Source organism: Chiloscyllium plagiosum, unplaced genomic scaffold (assembly GCF_037043375.1).
Source record: "Chiloscyllium plagiosum isolate Xiang-an unplaced genomic scaffold, Cpla_swu_hap1 HiC_scaffold_27, whole genome shotgun sequence".
NCBI classification, from domain to species: Eukaryota; Metazoa; Chordata; class Chondrichthyes; order Orectolobiformes; family Hemiscylliidae; genus Chiloscyllium; species Chiloscyllium plagiosum.
The window spans coordinates 82,525,537-82,546,946 of record NW_028270165.1 but is presented as its reverse complement, the minus strand read 5'-3'; the positions used below and the strand labels follow the sequence as shown (position 1 = coordinate 82,546,946).

The following is a 21,410-nucleotide window of genomic DNA, read 5'->3' as shown; positions in this document are numbered from 1 at the left end:
AGTACAGCACATGCAATATTCCTCATTGCAGCTTCACACCGGTTTTGTATCCTCTTCTTCCTGCGCCTTGGCTCCAGCACATTCAGCTTCCTTCCCTCATTCCCATCCCCCCGCCCTGATGTCCAAGCTGACCCTCAAAAGTTCGGTTTGTCCCTCCTTTCTTTCCCGGTTGTCTTTTGTGAGTTTTGAAAACTTTCCCAATCCTCTGATTATACGAGTTGGGAAGTTATGTTGTAGCTGCACCAGACATTGGTTAGGCCACTTTTGGAATGTTGTGTGTACTTCTCGTCTCTGCTGGAGGAAGGATGTTGCAAAACTTGAAAGGGTTCTGAAAAGATTGACAAAGATGCTGTCAGGGTTTGAGCTGAACAGGGTGGGGTTGTTTTCTCTCGAGCGCCAGAGGCTGAGGGGTGACCCTACAAACTTTTAAAATCATGAGGGGCACGGAAGGGTAAATAGACAAGATCTTTTCTCTGGACGGGTCATAGGTTCAGGGTGAGGGTGAGATTTAAAAGGAACCTAAGGGGCAACACCTATATTCAGAGGGTAGTGCGTGCAAGGAATGAGCTGCCAGAGGAAGTGGTGGTGGCTGGTACAATTACAGCATTTAAAAGGTATCTGGATGGGTATATGGATGGGAAGGGTTTAGAGGGACATGGGCCAAGCGCTGGCAAATGGGACGAGATAGATTTAGGATATCTGGTCGGCATAGATGAGTTGGACGGAAGGGACTGTTCCTCTGCTGTAACTCTCTAACATTTGCCATGTCTGTTTGTTCAGTTTCTCTCTGGTGTTGGTGTTAATGCCTTGATGTCTCATTTTGCTCCCCACATCCTGGGGACATTAACCATTTCCTGTCTGGTTGTTCTGATGATCTGGACTGCTGTCTGGGTCTTCGGGTTTCTGGGATTGGTCAATAAATGCACCTAGAAATGACGGTTTGTTAATCCCACAAGCAATTGATTATTCTTTGGTATGGCCGGGTCGGTAGACTCTGATCAGCCCAGAATGATGAGTATTTCTAGACCACCAAAATAATCCGCTGACTTTACCAGAGTTTGTATAGAGCTTATATACATTGTTTATAGTCAGACACTGAGCATGATGACATAGTAACAACTGTCGTGGGAATTAAATTGACTCGATTCAAATGTTTATTTCAGACCTTTGCAAAAGGACCCAACACATTGGCAAGACGCCTCATGTAAGGGGCACGTGATAGCTTTCACGTACTCCCTTTATACTATAATTCGCTTTTCCTTATCAGCTCCTGCATGGCTAGAGGCCTGGAACATTCAAGTTCCTTTCCGTATATGGAGTTGATTTTCTCATTTCTTGGCTGCTGATATGGTAGTTTAACTGGCCTTGGAAGTCTGCTGTTAGGTCGGTTTGCCTTTACATTTTTGTTTGTTTGCAATACCTTAGTTCCAGTCAGACCCTTACTTCTCTGTTCCCCTATGGCTTTATAGATTTCACAATGGATGTTAATTTTCCATTTCATGACAACAATGACATGAAAATATACCGAGCCAGATAGCTATACATCAGACTGCTTAGGGAGCACCAGGCCTTTCCTCCAACATCATCTACCTGTAACACAGTTTTCTGGTGTTATCGCCACTTGCTCTGGTGTGCCCTGTACATAGGAGAAAGTGAGGACTGCCGATGCTGGAGAAGGGCTCATGCCCGAAACGTCGATTCTCCTGCTCCTTGGATGCTGCCTGACCTGCTGCCCTGTACATAGCTCATTTTCACACGTCACACACTTCAGCGTTACTGTGTGGTGGGATCCACGCAATCAGGTCTTCCTGCGGTGGAACCTCTGGTCGTTTTACCACTTGGTATCCTGCTGCACTCCTAAGCAAACGCCATAGGCAGGTACACAAGCAGGGTCCTTATACAAAGCACTATCAGTTAGACCAGCCCTACAACTAGTAGAGCATGTAGGATCCAATACCCCCAAGCTCCCCAAAGGGCGGTAAGCTGTTGGAACCAAGAGTCATATGCTGGGGGAGGCGGTCTTACTGCCGCCTTCATATGATGTATCACACTAGTGATATTCTGGGACTCATCGGGAATATTAAAACAGCAGGAGGTACATAACAATTTGCAGACGCCACCCTCTCTGCCATCAGTATGATTAGTACTAATCGATTTTGCATCGCTGCTTCCCTTACTGCTGTAAATTCAGTAATGGTGAGTGCTAGACCTTCCTCCGTCTCATTTGCTAACAGTAATATACTATATGCCAGGCCATTAATCTTGTTTATTGCCAATGTTGTCCCAGCTCCCAAGAGAATAGACCACCCAATGTTCGCTCCTGGTGTAGTCCAGGGGTCTGCGAGTGTGTTCCCCTTCCAATTCTGTGGCACGTCCCTTCGGGTTTGCCCATTACTAGCTTTTGGGACGAACACTGTTGTGCCAGTGGACAGTACCATGGGGTAGCAGCACCCTTTCCATCCTGGAGGAAGGTGGTGGTACCCTCTCTCTCCACAGGCCCATATTAAACCCGCCATCATGGTCTGATTACTGATTAAAGGAACAAGTAATGTTGATCGTACCATTTGCGTAGGTTGCTGAGCAAGAATCGTTGTTCAAGTACAATGTCGTAATACATTGGGAGATCCCTAAATGGAGTCTCCCCTGATTTGTGCAAATACACGTTTCTCCCCTGCCTTCCACTACATGGAAGGCTGTGGTCGGGAGCGAGTCAGCCTTTGCACTGCAGTTAGCCTTGCGTTCGGGTCTGGCGCGAGTTTTGTCCTTATTGCTCCCCCAATCAGGGTCAGGATAGTCGCTGCCCGCAGAAGCAGGCAACTAGCATTTCTTGCCGGGTTCTGTGATTGGTTCGGCAGTCCACCACTGGGCTGTGTGCAAACATATCCAACAAGGGTAGCCAACCTCTAATCTCCGGTGTATTTGGGCCAAGGCACAAGCTCTGTTCCCTTCACATCTAGTGATGGCCCTTCGCACCTCCCAACCTACTGGCGTTGCATTTACACCATTTATCTCATGGAGGGCCAATTCCACGACCGAGTTAGGCTCGCTCCTGAGCCCCGGCTGACTTCCTCAAGGTTCTGGTGTGACATTAATGCCCTTTGCCCTGCTTGGGGTTATGTCCATGATTTGGTTTGTTTGGTTGTCGTGCCCTGGTGCTACTATCTTCTGTAGGACGTTCTGCCGGGTGGGTGTGTGTGTGTGTGTTGGGGTGGGGTGGGGGGGAGGGGGGTGGGGAGGACTGTACCACTATCTTCACCTTTCTATAAATGTTGGAGAAGGGTCTATCTATTCCACACCACCAGACACCCTCATCATTCTTCTGAGTCTTGGTATTATTACCCGTGCCCTGGGACCTCCTTCGTTGATAATAGAATACCTATTTCCTGTGTCAGGTGTTCCTGTAGCCGTGTTGGCCACTATTAGGTGCCAGTCACTGGGACACAAGGATTCCTGCATAAATATTTATCATCCCATTTATAGTCATCCTGGTTACTAAACAGCCATGGGTCACATTTAAAGGTCCCCTTAGCACCCTCGGTTATGATTACTGTCTGCGGCTGTATCTCAGATGCCCCTGCCCTTGGGAATAGTCCTGCCAGGGCGCTGACTGACAGTGTGAGCTGGGGCAGCCCCAAATTTATATGAAGCATCTAGCAACCTTACAATCCCCATGTATATAAGTCCAATATGGTTATCGGAGTTTCACTGCTTGCACTTATTTGGTTCCGGTGCTGTCCGATGTCTCCTCAGGTCCAGCTACACATTTGCAATGGCTGGCATGTATCCACGTGGTTCTTTCAGTGATCTTAACAGCTGTCTGTGTTGTAAGGAGCACTTGAAACGGTCCCAGCCACCTCTTCGCCTTCCAGCTTGTCCTCTTGAAGCCTTTCATCACTATCCAGTCTCCAGGTTCTAGATCGTGCAGCTTCCCTTCTGCTGGTTGGGGTAGTGCTGCCTTCACTTGATTCTGTATTTGAGACAAAAGTCTAGAGTTTTATACAGTAACACAATATCTCATCCTCACTGTGGTCTGTTATTTGTCTTGCTTTAGGTCTTGGGCCAACTCCTGTATTCGGCGGCCTACCAAACAAAATCTCAAACGGGCTAAGATTGGGTCTTCCTCTCCTTTTAGATCTCATATACATTAGCACAATTGGAAGTGCCTTTGTCCATGTCATCCCGAGTTCCTCACAGCATTTTGTCAATTTATTTTTTAGGGTAGCATTCTCTCGTTCCACTGCCCCATCGCTCGCTGGGTGGTAGGCACAGTGTTGTCTCATGTTTATTCCCAAGTAATCACTGATCTGCTGTAAGGCATTATTGACAAATGGTGTCCCATTGTCACTACTAAGCCTTTCAGTGATGCCCCATCTTGGAATTATTTCAGTTAGCAAAGCCTTGGCTACGGCACTGGCATCCTGTTTAGATGTGGGGAATGCTTCCACCCATTTGGAAAACATACCAACTATTACCAGGCAATATTTTTTCCCTCAGTTGTGTGTTAGTTCAATAAAATCCATCCGTAAATATTCCAAGGGTCTTTGGGGTTGGGGGTGTGCTGCCTGACTCATCTGTATTCCACTCCCCACACTAACAGGGGCACAGATAACACATCATTCACAATATTTCTAGGAGTAATGAGTAAATCCCTTAGTGTACCAGTGTGCTGCAATACTGTTGTACATCTCCCACCCCCCCCCCCCACCCCCGCCCCTTTTTGACACCCGTGTGTCAGTTTGGCATAGAATGGGAATAATGATCGCGGCAGACAGGGTTTACCATTGGGGCCACACCACACCCCTTCCATCATGCTGCACCCTGCCCTTGTCCACTCACGCTTCTCCTCCGGCGTGGCCTGTGACTGTAACTCCCATATGTCTGTTGTTGGGGTACAACGTTTTGTCATACACATGTCAAACTGATCACTTGGCGGCTGCTGGGCTGCCGTCCTTGCTGCTGAGTCTGCCTTCGCATTGCCTTGAGAAATGGAACCGTTATTTTTTGTGTGGGCTTCACACCTACACACAGCGAGTGATTTGGGCAATCGGACAGCTTCCAGGAGGTCAGACATCAGGCCAGGGTGTGTGATGGGCTTTCCAGAGGAGGTCAAGAAGCCCCTGTGTTTCCATAGGGTTCCAAAATCATGTACAACCCCAAATGCATATCTGCTGTCTGTGTAAATATTCACTGTCCTTCCCTTTGCCTTGACTGAGACATGTAATTTGGCTATCAGCTCTGCTACTTGCGCTGACAGATGAGAAGGGAGTGATCCCGCTTTGACTACCTCGTGGGTAGCAGTAAAGATACTGCATGTGGGGCCAGTAGGGTTAATACACCATAGCCGACTATGTCCCTGGATGTTACAACACCCCTTTTAGCTGCAGCCACAGCTCGCAGGCATTTAGGCAATCCTCCACTATGGGGTTTAGTTTTGCCGAAAAATAAGCTACCGGTCTCAATTTTGCCCCATGTCCTGCAACAGCAGAGATGTCATGCAGCCATGCTTCACATCTACCGTTTGTACAAAAGGCTTGTTTGGATTCGGAATCCCCGGTGTCTGTGTAGTTTGGAGCGCCTTTTTCAATTCAGCAAAGGCACTCTTGGCCTCTGGGGTCCACTGCAACGGACTCTGGCTCAGCAACCCTTTGCCATGGGCTATGTCACTTAGGGATGCCTCAAGGGTTGTGTAATGTGGATAAACATTCTACAGGAGGAGCACATGCCCAAAAAGGACAGCAATTGTTTCTTCGTGTGAGGCTTTGGAATTTGCTGGATTGCTTGAACTCTGTCTTGACCAATGGCCTTCCCTTGTTCAGATATTAAGTGACCTAAGAACTTCACCAGTTGTTGCACAAATTGTAGCTTTGCGAGACTAGCTTTGTGCCCTTCCCTCGCTGGATGGCAGAGCAACGCAAGGGTATCTTTCTCACATTGTTCCTCGGTTGGTGCTGCTATTAAGCAATCATCTACATCCAGCAGAAGCGCTGACCCTGGGGTTAAAACAAGAATCTCCAGACTCCTGCGTAGAGCCTCATTATATATGGTGGGGGGACTCACAGTAACCTTGACCAAGTCACGTGAAGGTATACGATTTTCCTTTGAATGAAAAAGTGAACCAGATTGACTATCTGGGTGTACCAGTACACTAAAGAAGGCTTTTGCTAAATCCACAACAGAGAACCATTTACTGTCCGGTGAAATGTCAGCCAACATAGTATAGGGGTTGGGAACATTTGGGGCGTGTGGAACAACAGCGTTACTGACTGCCTGCAGGTCTTGAACAAACCTCCATTCCTCTGGTTCACCTGGAATATTTGCGTTTTTGACTGGAAAAATGGGGGTTCTCGCCAGTGAGTTTTCACAGGGGATTATCACTCCAGCCTTTAGGAGGGATTCAAAGACTGGAGTAATTCCTTCGATAGCCTCAGGTTTTAACGGGTGTTGTGCTCTGCAAGGCCGATACTCAGCCTTGGGGGTTATTTGTATGGGTTCACAGCCTCGTATGAGCCCCACGTCATGTTTGCCTTTTGCCCACAGCTCAGTAGGGACCTTTCGCAATCTTGGGTCCGAGATTTCTATTTTAGCAAAATGCCAATATAGTATAAGGCTACCTTCCTAGGCTCTCCAGGGCTAGCCGGGGTTACCTGGACTGCCCTATCTGCCTGAGTTAGCCAATTTAGTTTTTTCCTCTATGTCCGCATATCTTCACTGAACCAGATACCCAATCGTCCCTCAAGACCCAATCTTTAGGTTTTTTGTGCCTTTCGTACCCATGGTCCCAAATCCTGCCACCTGTTGCCGGACGCCTTCCCCAATGACACGTGAGGAAAAGAGCCTTCCACGTCAAAAAGATAGGTTCTCCTTGCCGTCACAGAGACCTTGGATAAGTTCACACTGACTGCACATCTGTAGTCATTCCAATAAAATTCGCACAATGACAATTGATCTGGTTTAACCCGTCTCCTGAACCAATCCTTCCCATATGATTTGTCAGGGCTATCGTGGTGTATGTGTGCTGTGCAGTGCAGCATATCCCCAGTGAGAAAATCAGTGTTAATAGGATGAACATGGTTACTTGCTTCCAGGGCGAGTGAATTGCTCACTGAACTTATCGCTGTCTGGCTTAATCGCCATTCATAGACATATATCAGGGGTTGTGAGTTGTATTTTACAGCCTGCACTGGTAAATCATCTTTTCGTATTACCGGCAAGCCTGTCGGTCCACTCCAGGCATTATGGATTAGAGTGAGGCGCGGAAGGTACTGGGACACTGTCTCACCTTCGTGTTGTTTACACATGTGCATTCATACTGGGAATGTCTCTGTCTCTCTGTCTGTCTCTCTCTCTTTCTGTGTCTGTCTGTGTGTGTGTCTCTCTCTCTCTCTCTCTGTCTGTCTCTCTTTTTTCTTTGCGAATATGACTTTTATCTCCAGAGGTTCCCTCATTCGGCGCATCCGGGCAAGTCCAACTCAGCCAGTGGTGGTTCCAGGGCTAAAACCACCCTTAAACCTGCTCTCTAAAACACTCTAGAGACAGCAATCCTTTCCCTTGAGTTTTACTCTAATACCGCGCGAGAGTTCACTGGACCCGCCTCCTGATTTATTTATTCTCTTAGAACGAGTCTCTATGTAGGATTACTTAAGCCACGACTCTGACCCGGAACCTATTCGATTCGGATCCCGGCGCCAGGATGATCCACAGATTCCCAACCCTCTCGCGAAAGGGGCCAATTTAGCGCTTGAGATGAAGTGAAAGTCCTTCAAGGCGCTGGCGCCTACACCTCCTGGGAATCTTCAGAATCTTCCCCAGTTGCGGGGTCCTGGGCGAGCCCCCAAGTTTACTATCATGCAAATTAAATCGACTCGACTATTAGCAAGAGCAAAGAAAAAGTTTATTTTTAACCTCTGCAAAGGGACCCGATACATTGGCAAGACACCCCATGTAAGGGGTGCCTGATGGCTTTCCCATATTCCCTTTATAATATAATTCACTTTTGCTTATCAACACCTCAAGGCCAGGAGCCTGGAACATAAGAGTTCCTTTCCATATATGGAATTGTTTTTCTCATTACTTGACTGTTGATATAGTAGTTTACTGGCCTTGAAAGTCTACTGTTAGGTCGGTTTAACTTTACATTTTTCTGTCTGTCTGCAATGCTTGCCCTCTGCAAAGTCAGGCCCTTACTTCTTTGTTCCCCTATGCTTTTATAGATTTCACAATAAATGTTAACTTTCCAATACACTTCCCAATGAACAAGCATTAAACACAAGCACCTATTTATTTCTAGTTTTGTTTCATTTTATTTGCTTGTTAACCCTGCTATGACTACACTCCACGTCTGGATGGTTGACAGGCTGGTCAATTATGGGTTGGGTCTCAATGGCTGAATGTTTTATTGTTCCGGAAGGTGTAGCAGGGGGTCAGAGCTTCAGCAGAGAACCAGCAGAGCTGGGAACAGACACACATCTTACTCTGTGAGAACAGGGAGATCAACAGGGGACAGAGAAATCAGGACCTGAAATCCGAGCTGACACCAGAGTACCCTGTGATCAGTGCTTTGATTAGCAGTGCCAACCCTCTACCTTTACCTAGCTTCCCATTTGACCAAATCCTGTATATTCAGGACCTAATTTCTGCCATCCTGAAGGCGGGTCTCTGTAAGGAGTCTCTGATCATAATTATTCTCTTCAATGTGTGCAGTCAATTCATTTACTTTTGTTACAATGCAGCACACTTTCAGACACACCGTTTTTAGTTTCAGTTTTTGTGATCCTTAGAATCCAGTTTTGATCGCTGATATATTTTCTCTCTTTGTCCCTTTCTTTAGTTCTCTGATCGTTTTCCACATCACTCACCGGCCTTGATTTGGATTGGCCAGGCTAAATTGCCCAGAGTGTCCAGGGATGTGCAGGTTAGGTGGGTTAGCCAATGGGAAATGCAGGGTTATAGTTTCATAGTAAGAGAAGCAGGAGTAGGCTATTTGGCCCGTCCAGCCTGTTCCACCATCGTTAAGATCATGACTGATCTTTACATCATCTCAGCTTCTCCTCCCTGCATTGTCCCAACTACCATTTATTCCCCTACCATGCAAAAACCCATCCAACTGTGTCTTGAATATTTTTAATGAAGCTGCCTCTACTGCTCCCTTGGGCAGAGAATTCCATAGATTCACTATTCTCTGGGAAAAGTAGTTCCTCCTCATCTGTGTTCTAAATCCCGTCCTCCAAATCTTTTGGCCTCGTCTAATCCACTAGCAGAAATAACTGGATAGGGTATGGCTTCATCCCCACAGCGCAACGAATTCCCACTTTCCACCAAAATCCCGGATGTACTAATTTAGTTGCTTGCTGTCTCAGAAATGAAAGATTTCATTGTAACTTCTTCCGGTCCCAGTAAGGGCAAAACATCTATGAAAGCTGCTCTGAAAGTCCAGTCTTCACACTATACTTCTGCTTTCACCAAAAGTGATTAGAGTCCTCCACCATGGAAACAGACAGTTCGACCCAACTCGTCCGTGCCAACCAGATATCTGAAATCAATCGATTCCCATTTGCCAGCATGTGGCCCATGTCCTTTTCAACCCTTCCAATTTATGTACGCACTCAGATGCTTTTTAAATGTTGTAATTGTACCAGCCTCCACCACTTCACCTGGCAGCTCATTCTATACATGCACCACCCTCTGCGTGAAAACGTTGTCCCTTAGGTCCCTTTTAAATCTTTCCCCTCTCACCTCTAACATATGCCCTCGAGTTTGGACTCCCCTGCCCTGGGGAGAAGACCTTGGGTATTCACCCTATCCATGCCCCTTATAAACATCGACAAGTTTACCCCTCGGCCTCCGATGCTTCAAGGAAAATTTTCCTGGCTTACTCGGCCTCTCCAACTCCGGTAACAGTCTTGTAAATCTTTCCAACCCCTTTCAAAGTTTCACAAGTTCTTTCCTATATCCAGGAGACCAGAACTGAACGCAGTATTCCAAAATAGGCCAAAATAATGTATAGCCACAACATGATGTCCCAACGCCTATATTCAATGCTCTGACCAATAAAGGAAAGCATACCAAATGCCGCCTTCACTATCCTATCGACCTGTGACTCCACTTTCAAAGAACTATGAACCTGCACTCCAAGGTCTCTTTATTCTGCAACATCCCCCTTGACTGTGTCAGTCCTGCCTGGATTGCTTGACCAAAATTCAAGCCTGACATTTCTCTAAATTAAATTGCATCTGCCACTGCTCGGCCAATCCAATCAATTCTAATTTATAGTGAACTCTCTTTCCTCTCTTATTCCCTAGAAGCTAAATATCTCCATCCCACACACTCCCTCAGTTTTCACTTTTCTAAAAGTGGGAGAATAGGGTTGAGAAACGTATTGGCTACAATTAAATGGTATGAGCAGACCTGATGGGCTGAATGGCCTCATTTCTGCTTCTATGTCCTATGGTCTCTTGCTGTCCAGGACATAGAGAGAGAGAATGGGAGCAGGAGATGGCCATTTGGTCTTTTGACCCTGCACCAGTATTGAACACATCATAACTGGATATGGATCTACCTACATCGAGGTGGATAGACTGGGACTTTTGCACTGGAGCATAGACGGTTGAGAGGTGACCTTATCGAGGTTTATAAAATCATGGGGGGGGGGGGGGGGGCAGATAGATGAGCTGAATGGCAGGTGTCATTTCCTTCGGGTGGTGGTTTCAAGATGAGAAAGCAAATTTTGAACGTGAGTGGAGAAAGATTTTAAAAAGTCTTCAGGGGCGCCATGTTTTTTCAGAGTGGTTCATGTGTGGGATGAATGTCCAGAGGAAGTGGTGGATGCAGGTACAGTTACAATGTTTTGATTAAGTCAGTGAATAGGAAAGGTTTGGAGGGATATGAGCCAAACACAGGCAGCTGGGACTAGTTTGGTTTGAGAACACAATCCGCATGGACGAGTTGGACTGGAGGGTCTGTTTCTATGCTGTCTGACTCTGTCACTGTTCTGTACTGGTCTTAAAACCATTTTCTTGCCTTCCCCCATAACCATCCACTTCTGTGTTGCTCCAAAATCAGATGAACTCAGCCTTGAATATATTCAAGGACCCCCTAACTGCAGGGAGATATCCCCAATTCTGAACTCAATTCCTCTTGCTGATTGCTTGCTGCATCTGTCTGATGACTGGCATTGACTGGTGTAGGAGGACGCTGAGGCCACTTTGTACACCCACACGTCATTCCTGATGAAGGGCCTGTGCCCGAAACGTCGAGTCTCCTCCTTGGATGCTGCTTGACCTGCTGTGCTTTTCCTGCACCACACTTTTTGACTCTGATCTCTAGCATCTGCAGTTCTCACTTCCTCCAAATCCAAATACATCTCCATTTAAACAAAAGCTATGACTTCACATTGTGGTACTGCATTTGCCATGTGTTTGCCAACTGTAGTCTTCTCTACATTGGGAAGACCAAGCGTAAACTTGGGGAATGGCTCGCCAGGCATTGCAGCCGGGTCTGCAGAGGCTGTACGGACTTTCCAGTCACCACCCGTTTTCATTCCCGTTCCCACTCCCTTTCTGACATGACCATCTTTAACCTCCTCCATTGCCACAACAAACCAAGCTGCAAATTGGAGGAACAACACCTCACCTTCCTCCTGAGCAGTCCACAGCCCAGAGGACTCAACATTGAGTTCTCCAATTCAAATAACCTCCCTTCCCATCCCCAACTCCCTTCCCAGTCTTTCCCCCTCCCTTCCACTCCTCCCTGCCACCAACCCTCGTGATGAAAGGCTTATGTCCGAAATGTTGATTCTCCTGCTGCTCGAATGCTGCCTGACCTGCTGTGCTTTTCCAGCACTACACTCTCGACACTGAGTTAGGATACCTGGTCGGCATGAACGGGTTGGACCAAAGGATCTGTTTCCGAGCTGTACAACTCTATGACTCTAAATAATAAAAAGTATACTTTGACAAATAACAAACTATATCCATGTTAACAAGGCTTGGTACATCACATGCTTTACTAACCATTCTCAACAGGTCCTGCCCCTTCAGTGACTGGGTAACATATACATGCTGGTGCATAATCTCCTTCACTAGTATTTACACACTACCCTCAGCAATTGCACAAGTAACAGCAAAGGGTAAACAGCACAAGGATTAAACAAACAGTGAGGGTAAACAGCACAAGGATTAAAAAAACAGTGAGGGTAAAAAGCACAAGCCCCAGTAAAAACAGATGGAAAGTCACTGTAACATGTCACGATGACAGATTCTGGATTAGTGGTGCTGGAAGAGCACAGCAGTTCAGGCAGCATCCGAGGAGCAGTAAAAAAACGTATGTGTGCATGTGGGTCTTTGTCTGTCTGGTTGGGGGTTGAGAGTGTGAGAAAGTGTGTGTGTGTAGTGAGTGCAGAGTGTCTTAAGTCTGTGAGGGGGTGAATGTGGAAGTGTGTGTGTCTGTAAGGGTGTGTGGGGGTGTCTGTGTGCGCGTGTGTGTCTGTGTGTGTAGGAGTATGTGTGTGTGTGTGTAGGAGTATCTGTGTGTGTGTGTGTGTGTATAGTGCAATGGTGGTCATCTGTCATGTGACATGAACCCAAGGTCCCGGTTGAGGCCCTCCCTATGGGTACCGAACTTAGCTATCAGCCTCTGCTCGGCCACTTTCCTCTGCTGCCTGTCCTGAGAATGCTAACCCGAGAATGCAACTTTTTTTAAAACAAAAAGGTTTTGTGATTTACACATGAAAGAAGTAAAACTATCACTGTATTCCAACGGATGAAAAGCTTAACAGACAATCAATCTTTCAATGCATAATTTCAGTTACATCACACTGTAAATTTTTGCTATAAATTCTGTGTGTTAGGATTGAGCCCTCCACTATCACCTGATGAAGGAGCGTCACTCCGAAAGCTAGTGTGCTTCCAATTAAACCTGTTGGACTGTAACCTGGTGTTGTGTGATTTTTAATTTTGTACAAGGTAAATTTTGTACACCCTACTCCAACACTGGCATCTCCAAATCATGACTGTTATCAAACAGGCACAGAAATATACAGCACAGAAATAGACATTTTTTTTTCTCTCATGCACATCCAGACTTATAAGTCCATGGGGGTGAATTTGAACTTGGAGAATGATAAATGCTGATACATTCTATCTTGCTCAAAAAATGCACAATCTGCAGGCAGTCAATCCATGTAATAGTTTGTAAATTCTGCTTTGGAAATAGAACCAGTCTGCCTCAAGATTGGGACACAGACAGACTCTGACCTCACACCTTTAATGCATTGTCTGAGCTGAGATGTCACATTTTGCATTAAAATCAAATTATCTTGAGAAAGTGACCTACAAGAATTTCTGGAATTTACATAGTAATAATAACTACAACCCATTCTAAAAGATGGAAGGCTTAATAATCCAGATTTGTTCAATACATCATTTCAGTGGCAGGACACTATAATGTTTTCCTATAAATTCTGAGTCTCAGATTAGATTACTTTGTGTGGAAACAGGCCCTTCAGCCCAACAAGTCCACACCGACCCTCCGAAGAGCAACTCACCCAGACCCATTCCCCTACACCTAACACTACAGGCAATTTAGCATGGCCAATTCCCCTGGCCTGCACGAGGAAACCGGAGCACCCAGAGATGGGGAGAATGTAAACTCCACACAGACAGTTGCCCGAGGCAGGGATTGAACCCGGGTCTCTGGCGCTGTGAGGTAGCAGTGCTAACCACTGTGCCATCATGCCACCCTTATTCATCCACAGTCACCTGATGAAGGATCAGCACTCTGAAAGCGAGTGCTTCCAAATAAACCTGTTGAACTATAACCTGGTGTTGTGTGATTTTTAACTTTGTCCAGGTTAGAATGGATTTACCATGCTAAATTGGGTGGCACGGTGGCACAGTGGTTAGCACCGCTGCCTCACAGCGTCAGAGACACGGGTTCAATTCCCGCCTCAGGGAATTCCCTCCACATTTTAGAATGTGGAGTTTGCACGTTCTCCCCGTGTCTACGTGGGTTTCCTCCGGGTGCTCCGGTTTCCTCCCACAGTCCAAAGATGTGCAGGTAAGGTGAATTGGCCATGCTAAATTGCCAGTAGTGTTAGGTAAGTGGTAAATGTAGGGGTATGGGTGGGTTGCTTTGCGGGTCGGTGTGGACTTGTTGGGCTGAAGGGCCTGTTTCCACACTGTAATGTAATCTAAATGTAATCTAATCTAAATTACATAGTGCCCAGGGACGTGCAGGTTAGGCACATTAATCAGGTGTAAATGCTGAGCAATAGGGGGTAAGGGAATGGGTGTGGCTGGGTTACCCTTCGGAGGGATAGTGTGGAATATTTGGGCTGAGTGGCCTGCTTCCACACTGTGGGGATTCTCTGAAGAAAAGGGATTGTCACAAACCTTTTTTTTTGCTTCCCAAAATCAGACCTGCTCACTCTCAGCAGTATCCCAATGTTGTTAAAGATATTAACTTTCAGGTGGAGTTATCCAAAATTCAGAGAGATGTCAGTCTTAATGTTTTTGTTTTTCTGTCCCTGTGAGATCCTGAATCAGCACCTTCCGGAGAATTAGTTAGAGTGGAGTGAGAACAGAGGGGGAGAGAGAGTGGGATGGTGCTTTTTAATTTTGTGGAATAACAAAAGAAAAGAATGTTCCACAGAAAGTAGAATTGCTTGTTCAGAATTCCCACGTTGGACTGACAGTGATGACTTTTGTAATCTCTTTTTTTTAACAGAGTATTTGAAGATCTGAAGACGGAAGTTTCAAAATTAACAGATGAAGACTTTCTACCCGAAACGTTGACTCTCCTGCTCCTCGGATGCTGCCTGATCTGCTGTGCTTTATCAGAGCTGCACTTTTTGACTCTGACTCTCCAGCATCTGCAGTCCTCACTTTGACGTCAATGTCTGACAGTCACTCAATCCATCGGGATCGTAACAGTTTTCAACTATGATTTTGTGAGAAGGAGCAAAGCTTTGTGGTTCCTGTTTGAGTACGTTTTCAGCATCCGTGGGACTGGCTGAGAGACCCTACCGTTGCAGTACACGGAGAGTGGAGCCTGAAACAGTTGTACAGCCCAGAAAGAGGAATTCATGCCGGGGAGGGGCTGTACACACGTTTGTGTGCGGCTGAAGCTTTGGCCATGGAAAAACCTGAGGAATCCCGTCTCGTGGAGAAACGGTGGAAATGTGACGACTGTGGGAAAGGCTTCTGTGTCCCGTCTGCCCTGGAGATTCATTGGCGTAGTCACACCGGGGAGAGGCCGTTCTCCTGCCCCGAGTGTGGGAAGGCCTTTATCAGTTCCTCCGACCTGCTGACCCACCAGCGGATCCACACGGGGGAGAGGCCGTTCTCCTGTCCTGTGTGTGGGAAGGCCTTTATCAATTCCTCCAAAGTGCTGACCCACCAGCGGGTCCACACAGGGGAGAGGCCCTTCAGCTGCCCAGAGTGCGGGAAGGCCTTTACCAAGACCTCCAATCTGCTGACCCACCAGCGGGTCCACACAGGGGTGTCGCCCTTCAGCTGCCCAGAGTGTGGAAAGGCCTTTACCCAGGCCTCCGCCCTGCTGACCCACCAGCGTGTCCACACAGGGGAGAGGTCCTTCAGCTGCCCTGAGTGCGGGAAGGCCTTTACCAAGACCTCCAATCTGCTGACACACAAGCGGGTCCACACAGGGGTGACGCCCTTCAGCTGCCCTGAGTGTGGAAAGGCCTTTACCCAGGCCTCCAACCTACTAACCCACCGGCGGATCCACACGGGGGAGAGGCCCTTCAGCTGCCCAAAGTGCGAGAAGGCCTTCAGCCATTCCTCTGCTCTGCTGACCCACCAGCGGGTCCACACAGGGGAGAGGCCCTTCAGCTGCCCCCAGTGCGGGAAGGCCTTCACCCAGGCCTCCAACTTGCTAACCCACCGGCGGATCCACACAGGGGAGAGGCCGTTCTTCTGTCCCAAGTGTGGGAAGGCCTTCGTCAATTCCTCCAACCTGCTGACCCACCAGCGGGTCCACACAGGGGAGAGGCCCTTCAGCTGCCCTGAGTGCGGGAAAGCCTTTACCAAGGCTTCCAACCTGCTGACCCACCGGCGGGTCCACACAGAGGAGAGGCCCTTCAGCTGCCCCGAGTGTAGGAAGGCCTTCAGCGATTCCTCCGCCCTGCTGAGGCACCAGCGGGTCCACAAGGGGGAAGAGGCCCTTCAGCTGTCCCGAGTGTGGGAAGGCCTTCACCCGCTCCTCCCACTTGTGAGTTCAGGTGCCATTGCAGGGGGATTGAAGGACTAACGGCCATCATTACCGACTGAACAATCAACCCAATTCCAGGGCTCCCGGTTCGATTCCCACCGCGACAGATGGTGAAATTGGAATTTGGTCCGAAATCTGGAGGTTAGAATTTAACGATTAAACCATTGTCGGTGGGCTGGGGTGGAAGAAAACCCCCATCTGATTCACTCAGTTCCTTTTTAGGGAAGGAAACTGACGTTGTGGGAGAGGATTCACTCAGTCGTCCCAGCTGCATCCTTTACCCAGTCTGGCCTACACGTAACTCCAGACCCACAGCAGTGTGGTTGACTCTACACCTGCCCGTCCAACTTACTTGGAGACAGGGTCTGGGTTGAAATTGCTGAATGAGACAATACTTCCTCTGGGTTAAGGCTGTACCAAGGATCCAATTACAAAGGGACAACTTGGTGGTGACCAATAATGAAGAAAGTGAGGGGTTGGAGGGGGTGTGTGCACTTTGACCTTGAGCTGTTTTTTAAAAATTGCTACTTTTTCTACACCTTTCTGCTGGGAGCTTCTGAAGCTGTAACAAAGTTGGGTCGCAATAAAGATTACCTGAACTTCCTGCCGAGCTCAGACTCTCATTGAGAGCTTTGAACGGCAACAGGTTTTTGTTTTAAAACTGCTCATTTCTTACAAGTGAAAGTGAGAACTGCAGATGCTGGAGATTAGAGTGGTGCTGGCAAAACACAGCAGGTCAGGCAGCATCCGAGGAACAGGAAAATCGACATTTCGGGCAACGTTGATGTTCCTGCTCCTCGGTTGCTGCCTGACCTGCTGTGCTCATTTCTTATAACCTCCTATACTATGTTTCCAATGTTGTGTATCGGTTGCAGCAGTGAATGAGTAGCCAGTATTGTTAGAAATTGTAAATTTTTCAGGAGTGCAGGTACTACATCACGTCATCGGCATTGTACAGTTTCCTGGCAGCGCTGGGAGGTTTGGGCTGTGTCCACTAGGGTGGATAAAGTTAAAAATCACACAACACTAGGTTAAAGTCCAACAGGTTTATTTGGAAGCACTAGGTTTCAGAGCGCTGCTCCTTCATCAGGTAGCTGTGGAGCAGGATCATAAGACACAGAATTTAGAACAAAAGCTCAGTGTCATACAACTGATAGGATATATTGTACAAACCTAGATTGTGGATTAGTCTTTCATCTTTTACCATGGGTTGCAGGTTTCAGTTTGTTAATATGTAAACCCCTGAACTATTTTTAATTCACCTTCTCGAGATGGTTTAAGGTTTTATAAAAATAGGTGACATCTCAGCTCAGATACTCAAAAAAGGTGTGAGGTTCGAGTCATTATCCCAATCTTGAATCAGACTGGTTCTATTAACCAAAGTAGGAATTTATAAAATATTACATGGATTCACTGCCTGCAGTTTGTGTGCTTTTTGAGCAAAATTGAATATATCTGCAAATATAATTCTGCAAATGCAAATTCACTCCAGAGACTTGTGTGTGCATGCGATTTTATGCATGCATGCTAATGAAGTGTGTGTTTGATGGAGTATAAGCCTGTGAGACGGTGAGAGTATTGGGTGTGTCTGAGAGAGTAACAGATGAAGGCAAGAAGTTGCATTCTACTAAAACAAGGAAGGACAGGACTTGTACAGTTAATGGTAGGGCCCTGCTTCGTCTTGTAGAACAGAGACATGGGGTGGGGTGGGGGAGTTCAGGTACATAAAGTTAAAATTCACACATCATCAGGTTGGCAGCACGAGCTTCTTCATTGGGTGTTTGTGGAGCAGGATCAGAAGACACAACCACCTGATGAAGGAGCAGCGCTCCAAAAGCTGCGCTTGCAAATGAGCCTGTTGGGACGATCACCTGGTGTTGCGTGAATTTTAACTTTGTACACCTCAGTCCAACACCAGCATCTCCAAATCAGGTACATAATTCTATGAAAGTTGCATAATTGGTAGACAGGGTGGTGAAAGAGGTGTTTAGCACACTTGCTTTCATTGTTAAAGCCGTCAGTGTAAGAATTGGGACATCATGTTGAGGTTGTACAGGATTTTTGCAATATTGGTGAAGCCATATTCAATTTTGCTCAAAAAGCACACAAACTGCAGGCAGTCAATCCATGTAATATTTTATAAATTCCTACTTTGGTGAATAGAACCAGTCTGATTCAAGATTGGGATATGTGGCTAAGATTAGGAGTACAGTTCTGGTCGCCTTATTGACGACCACAGGTTGATGGGTGACCTTATTTCGAATTATAAAATCATGAGGCGTATTGGAAAGGTAAATATCACCTGGGAAAAAAATTGTGACTCTCCCCTATTTTTACTTCACTTGGCGTTTGGACACTTAAATTCTGTCAGCATCGCCAGAGCGCATACTGCCGGTGTCAGGAAGAAAATGCGCATGCTCCTGGCTGCACGGAAGGCACTCATCACGACTTTCTTTTGGTGGGTCATGATTCGGAGATGCCAGTGTTGGACTGGGATGTACAAAGTTAAAAATCACACAACACCAGGTTATAGTTCAACAGGTTTAATTGGAAGCACATTAGCTTTTGAGGCTGTTGCCACGATGCCATCCTTGTGGGGGATGCTGGTGTAGAGTGCGGAACCGTCCATTGTGACGAGGAATGTTCCCTGTTCGACTGGTCCGTGGGTGCTGAGTTTCTGTAAGAAATCTGTAGTGTCGCGACAGAAGCTGGAGATCCCCTGTACAATACGTTTCAAGATGCCTTCCACATAGCCAGAGAGATTCTGACATAGGGTCCCATTGCCCGACACGATGGGACGTCCCGGTGTGTTGGCTTTGTGTACCTTTGGAAGACAGTAGAAGTCGCCTACACGAGAAGTACGTGGGATGTGGGCGCGTAGAGAACTCTGAAGGACTGAATCCAAAGTTCTGATCAGTGTGTTTAATTCATGGGTTTGTTCTTTGGCCGGATCAGCTGGTAGTTGCCTGTTCCTGGTTGTTCAGTTGTCAGTACACTTCCTTGCAGTAATCTGTTCTATTCTGAATGACAATGGCTCCTCCTTTATCTGCTGGTTTGATGACAATGTTGTGATTAGTTTTGAGAGCCTGGATGGCATTGCGTTGTGAACGGGTGATGTTTTGCTCTACCTTATGGGTACGGCTGATGAATCTGGCATTTTTATATATTTCCTGACAGGTTGAGCATTCATGTCAAGCCCAGGGCAGCGGCCCTCCAGTGGGGTCCATGTTGACACCTTCTTTGGTCGCTCCTCTACAGATCCCTGTGATGACTGTTCTAGTTCATCAGTGGGCTCCGTGGGATCACTGCCGGCACCTTGAAAGGATTCCCGGAGTCTCATTCGTCTGATGAACTCCTCTGTGTCTGCTGCCAGAACCAACGGGTCCATTTTGGTAGGGGGGGGGGGCAGAAGTTGAGACCCCTACTCAGGACTTCAATCTCTTCCGGTCGAATGGTGTGGTCCGATAAGTTGACAATAGACTTCCCCGCAGTGATAATGTTGTCTACTGTGGTTCCAGGGCGGGCTTTGCTATTACTGGTAAGAATGCCAAGCTTCTCCAATTTTTGGTTCTTGGTGTGCATGTACGTGGTGTAGTTTTGTCGCCTTGTCTGTTTGGCAATGTCACGTAATTGTACTGATGTATCCTGTGTGCAGGCTGAGTGTGGACTCCATCTGAATTTCAAGGTTGTGGCGCCTGCTGTAGAGTTGGTGCACGAGATGATTGAGAAGTTTACGAGAGGTGCAGTGGCAAAGTCTCTCTGTGTAGTCTGTGTTGTAGGTCGACCTAAGTGGCTTCGTGATCCGTAATCCTTTCGGGATCTTGCCTGCATTCCTGTAGAAACTTGATGTCTGTGTCGATATGTGCAATCTTCTTGGAGATCCTCTCCACTTTAAGCCGGCGGTTAGTGGGGTCGATAGTGGTCATGATTACTACTTGATTTTACGCGCGCACGCACACACACACGCACACAGACAGACAAAGATCCACATGCACACATATATTTTGTGGGGTGAATTTGTACTTGCAGAGTTACATTGCACTTTGCTCAAAAACTGCATACATTCATGTAGAACTCTAAGCTCAAAACTGCATGAATTTATGTAAAACTCTGTTATCTCACTTTTTGGATTAGAATCAATCGAAACATCAGGTCATAGACAGAGAACACAGAGGGCTAACACCTTCAACATATTGTCTAGCTAGCACCATCGTTAATAGCTAACGCGAGAATGCAACTTTATAAAAAAAGGGTTTTGTGATTTACACATGAAAGAAGTGAAACGATCACTGTATTCTACAGATGAAAGGCTTAACAGACAATTAATTTTTCAATGTTTAATTTCAGTTACATCATACTGTAAAGTTTTGCTATCAATTCTGTGTTACGATCGAGCCCTCCACTATCACATGATGAAGGAGCGTCACTCCGAAAGCTAGTGTGCTTCCAATTAAACCTGTTGGACTATAACCTGGTGTTGTGATTTTTAACTCCGAGTTCTTGGAGGAATCCTCCAACCACACCCCCTAAACGGGTGATGACATCAAAGTTTTTATAATAGCCAACAATATCAGATATACACCATATGAAGCAACATATGTCTACCTTTAAAATCAATGTGTCAATCCCTTAAATACTGCTCAGTTCCATGAGAAACTACCCTTATAATTCTGAACATGAGGAAAGAAGTAAACCTTTTCCAGGATTCAAACTCTATACGTGACAAACTGAGGGAATACACAAGGAAAATACCTTTGAGAGGGACAGAGAGCATCTGAGCACCTTTGGAGTGAATGCTCCCTCCATGGAGTCACTCCAGTTGCTACATGTGAACAGTCTCCACCCCCTCCACACACCCCCAGGCCTCTCTCTCTCTCTCTCCCCCTCCCAGGTTGAGGAATGGAAAGGGGGAGACATTGCTTTGCTCCCAGATGTTGCCCAGAGGGAGGGAGTTTCACTCTGAAATTGGCAGGGCAACCTCCACGTTGTGACGTCCACAATGGGGTGGGGGTGGGGACGCACTGTGCCTGCGCTGCCCTGCAGCTGAGGGACATGGGGAGGGGAGGACACTTTGCAAACTCCTTTCGATCTCCACCACGTCAATGCGGTTTGAGTTCAAGCAAAGCACGGGGTTTAATTTTAGCTTTACACTCTCAAAAGACCCCCACCTCTGTGAATCCACCACT

At 46.9% G+C, this 21,410-nt stretch overlaps 2 protein-coding genes across 2 annotated transcripts in view; both read left to right on the top strand.

Annotated features, from left to right (window-relative positions):
* Positions 1 to 21,410, top strand: part of LOC122544886 (uncharacterized) — a 195,840-nt gene that overhangs the window by 60,106 nt on the left and 114,324 nt on the right. The window lies entirely within an intron of this gene.
* LOC148144722 (uncharacterized) overlaps positions 14,758 to 21,410 on the top strand; it is a 43,156-nt gene continuing 36,503 nt past the window's right edge. Inside the window, exon 1 of the mRNA XM_087975736.1 lies at positions 14,758 to 16,260. Coding sequence (XP_087831862.1) covers positions 15,130 to 16,260 — 1,131 coding nt within the window. The 5' untranslated portion in view covers positions 14,758 to 15,129. The remainder of the gene's footprint in view (positions 16,261 to 21,410) is intronic.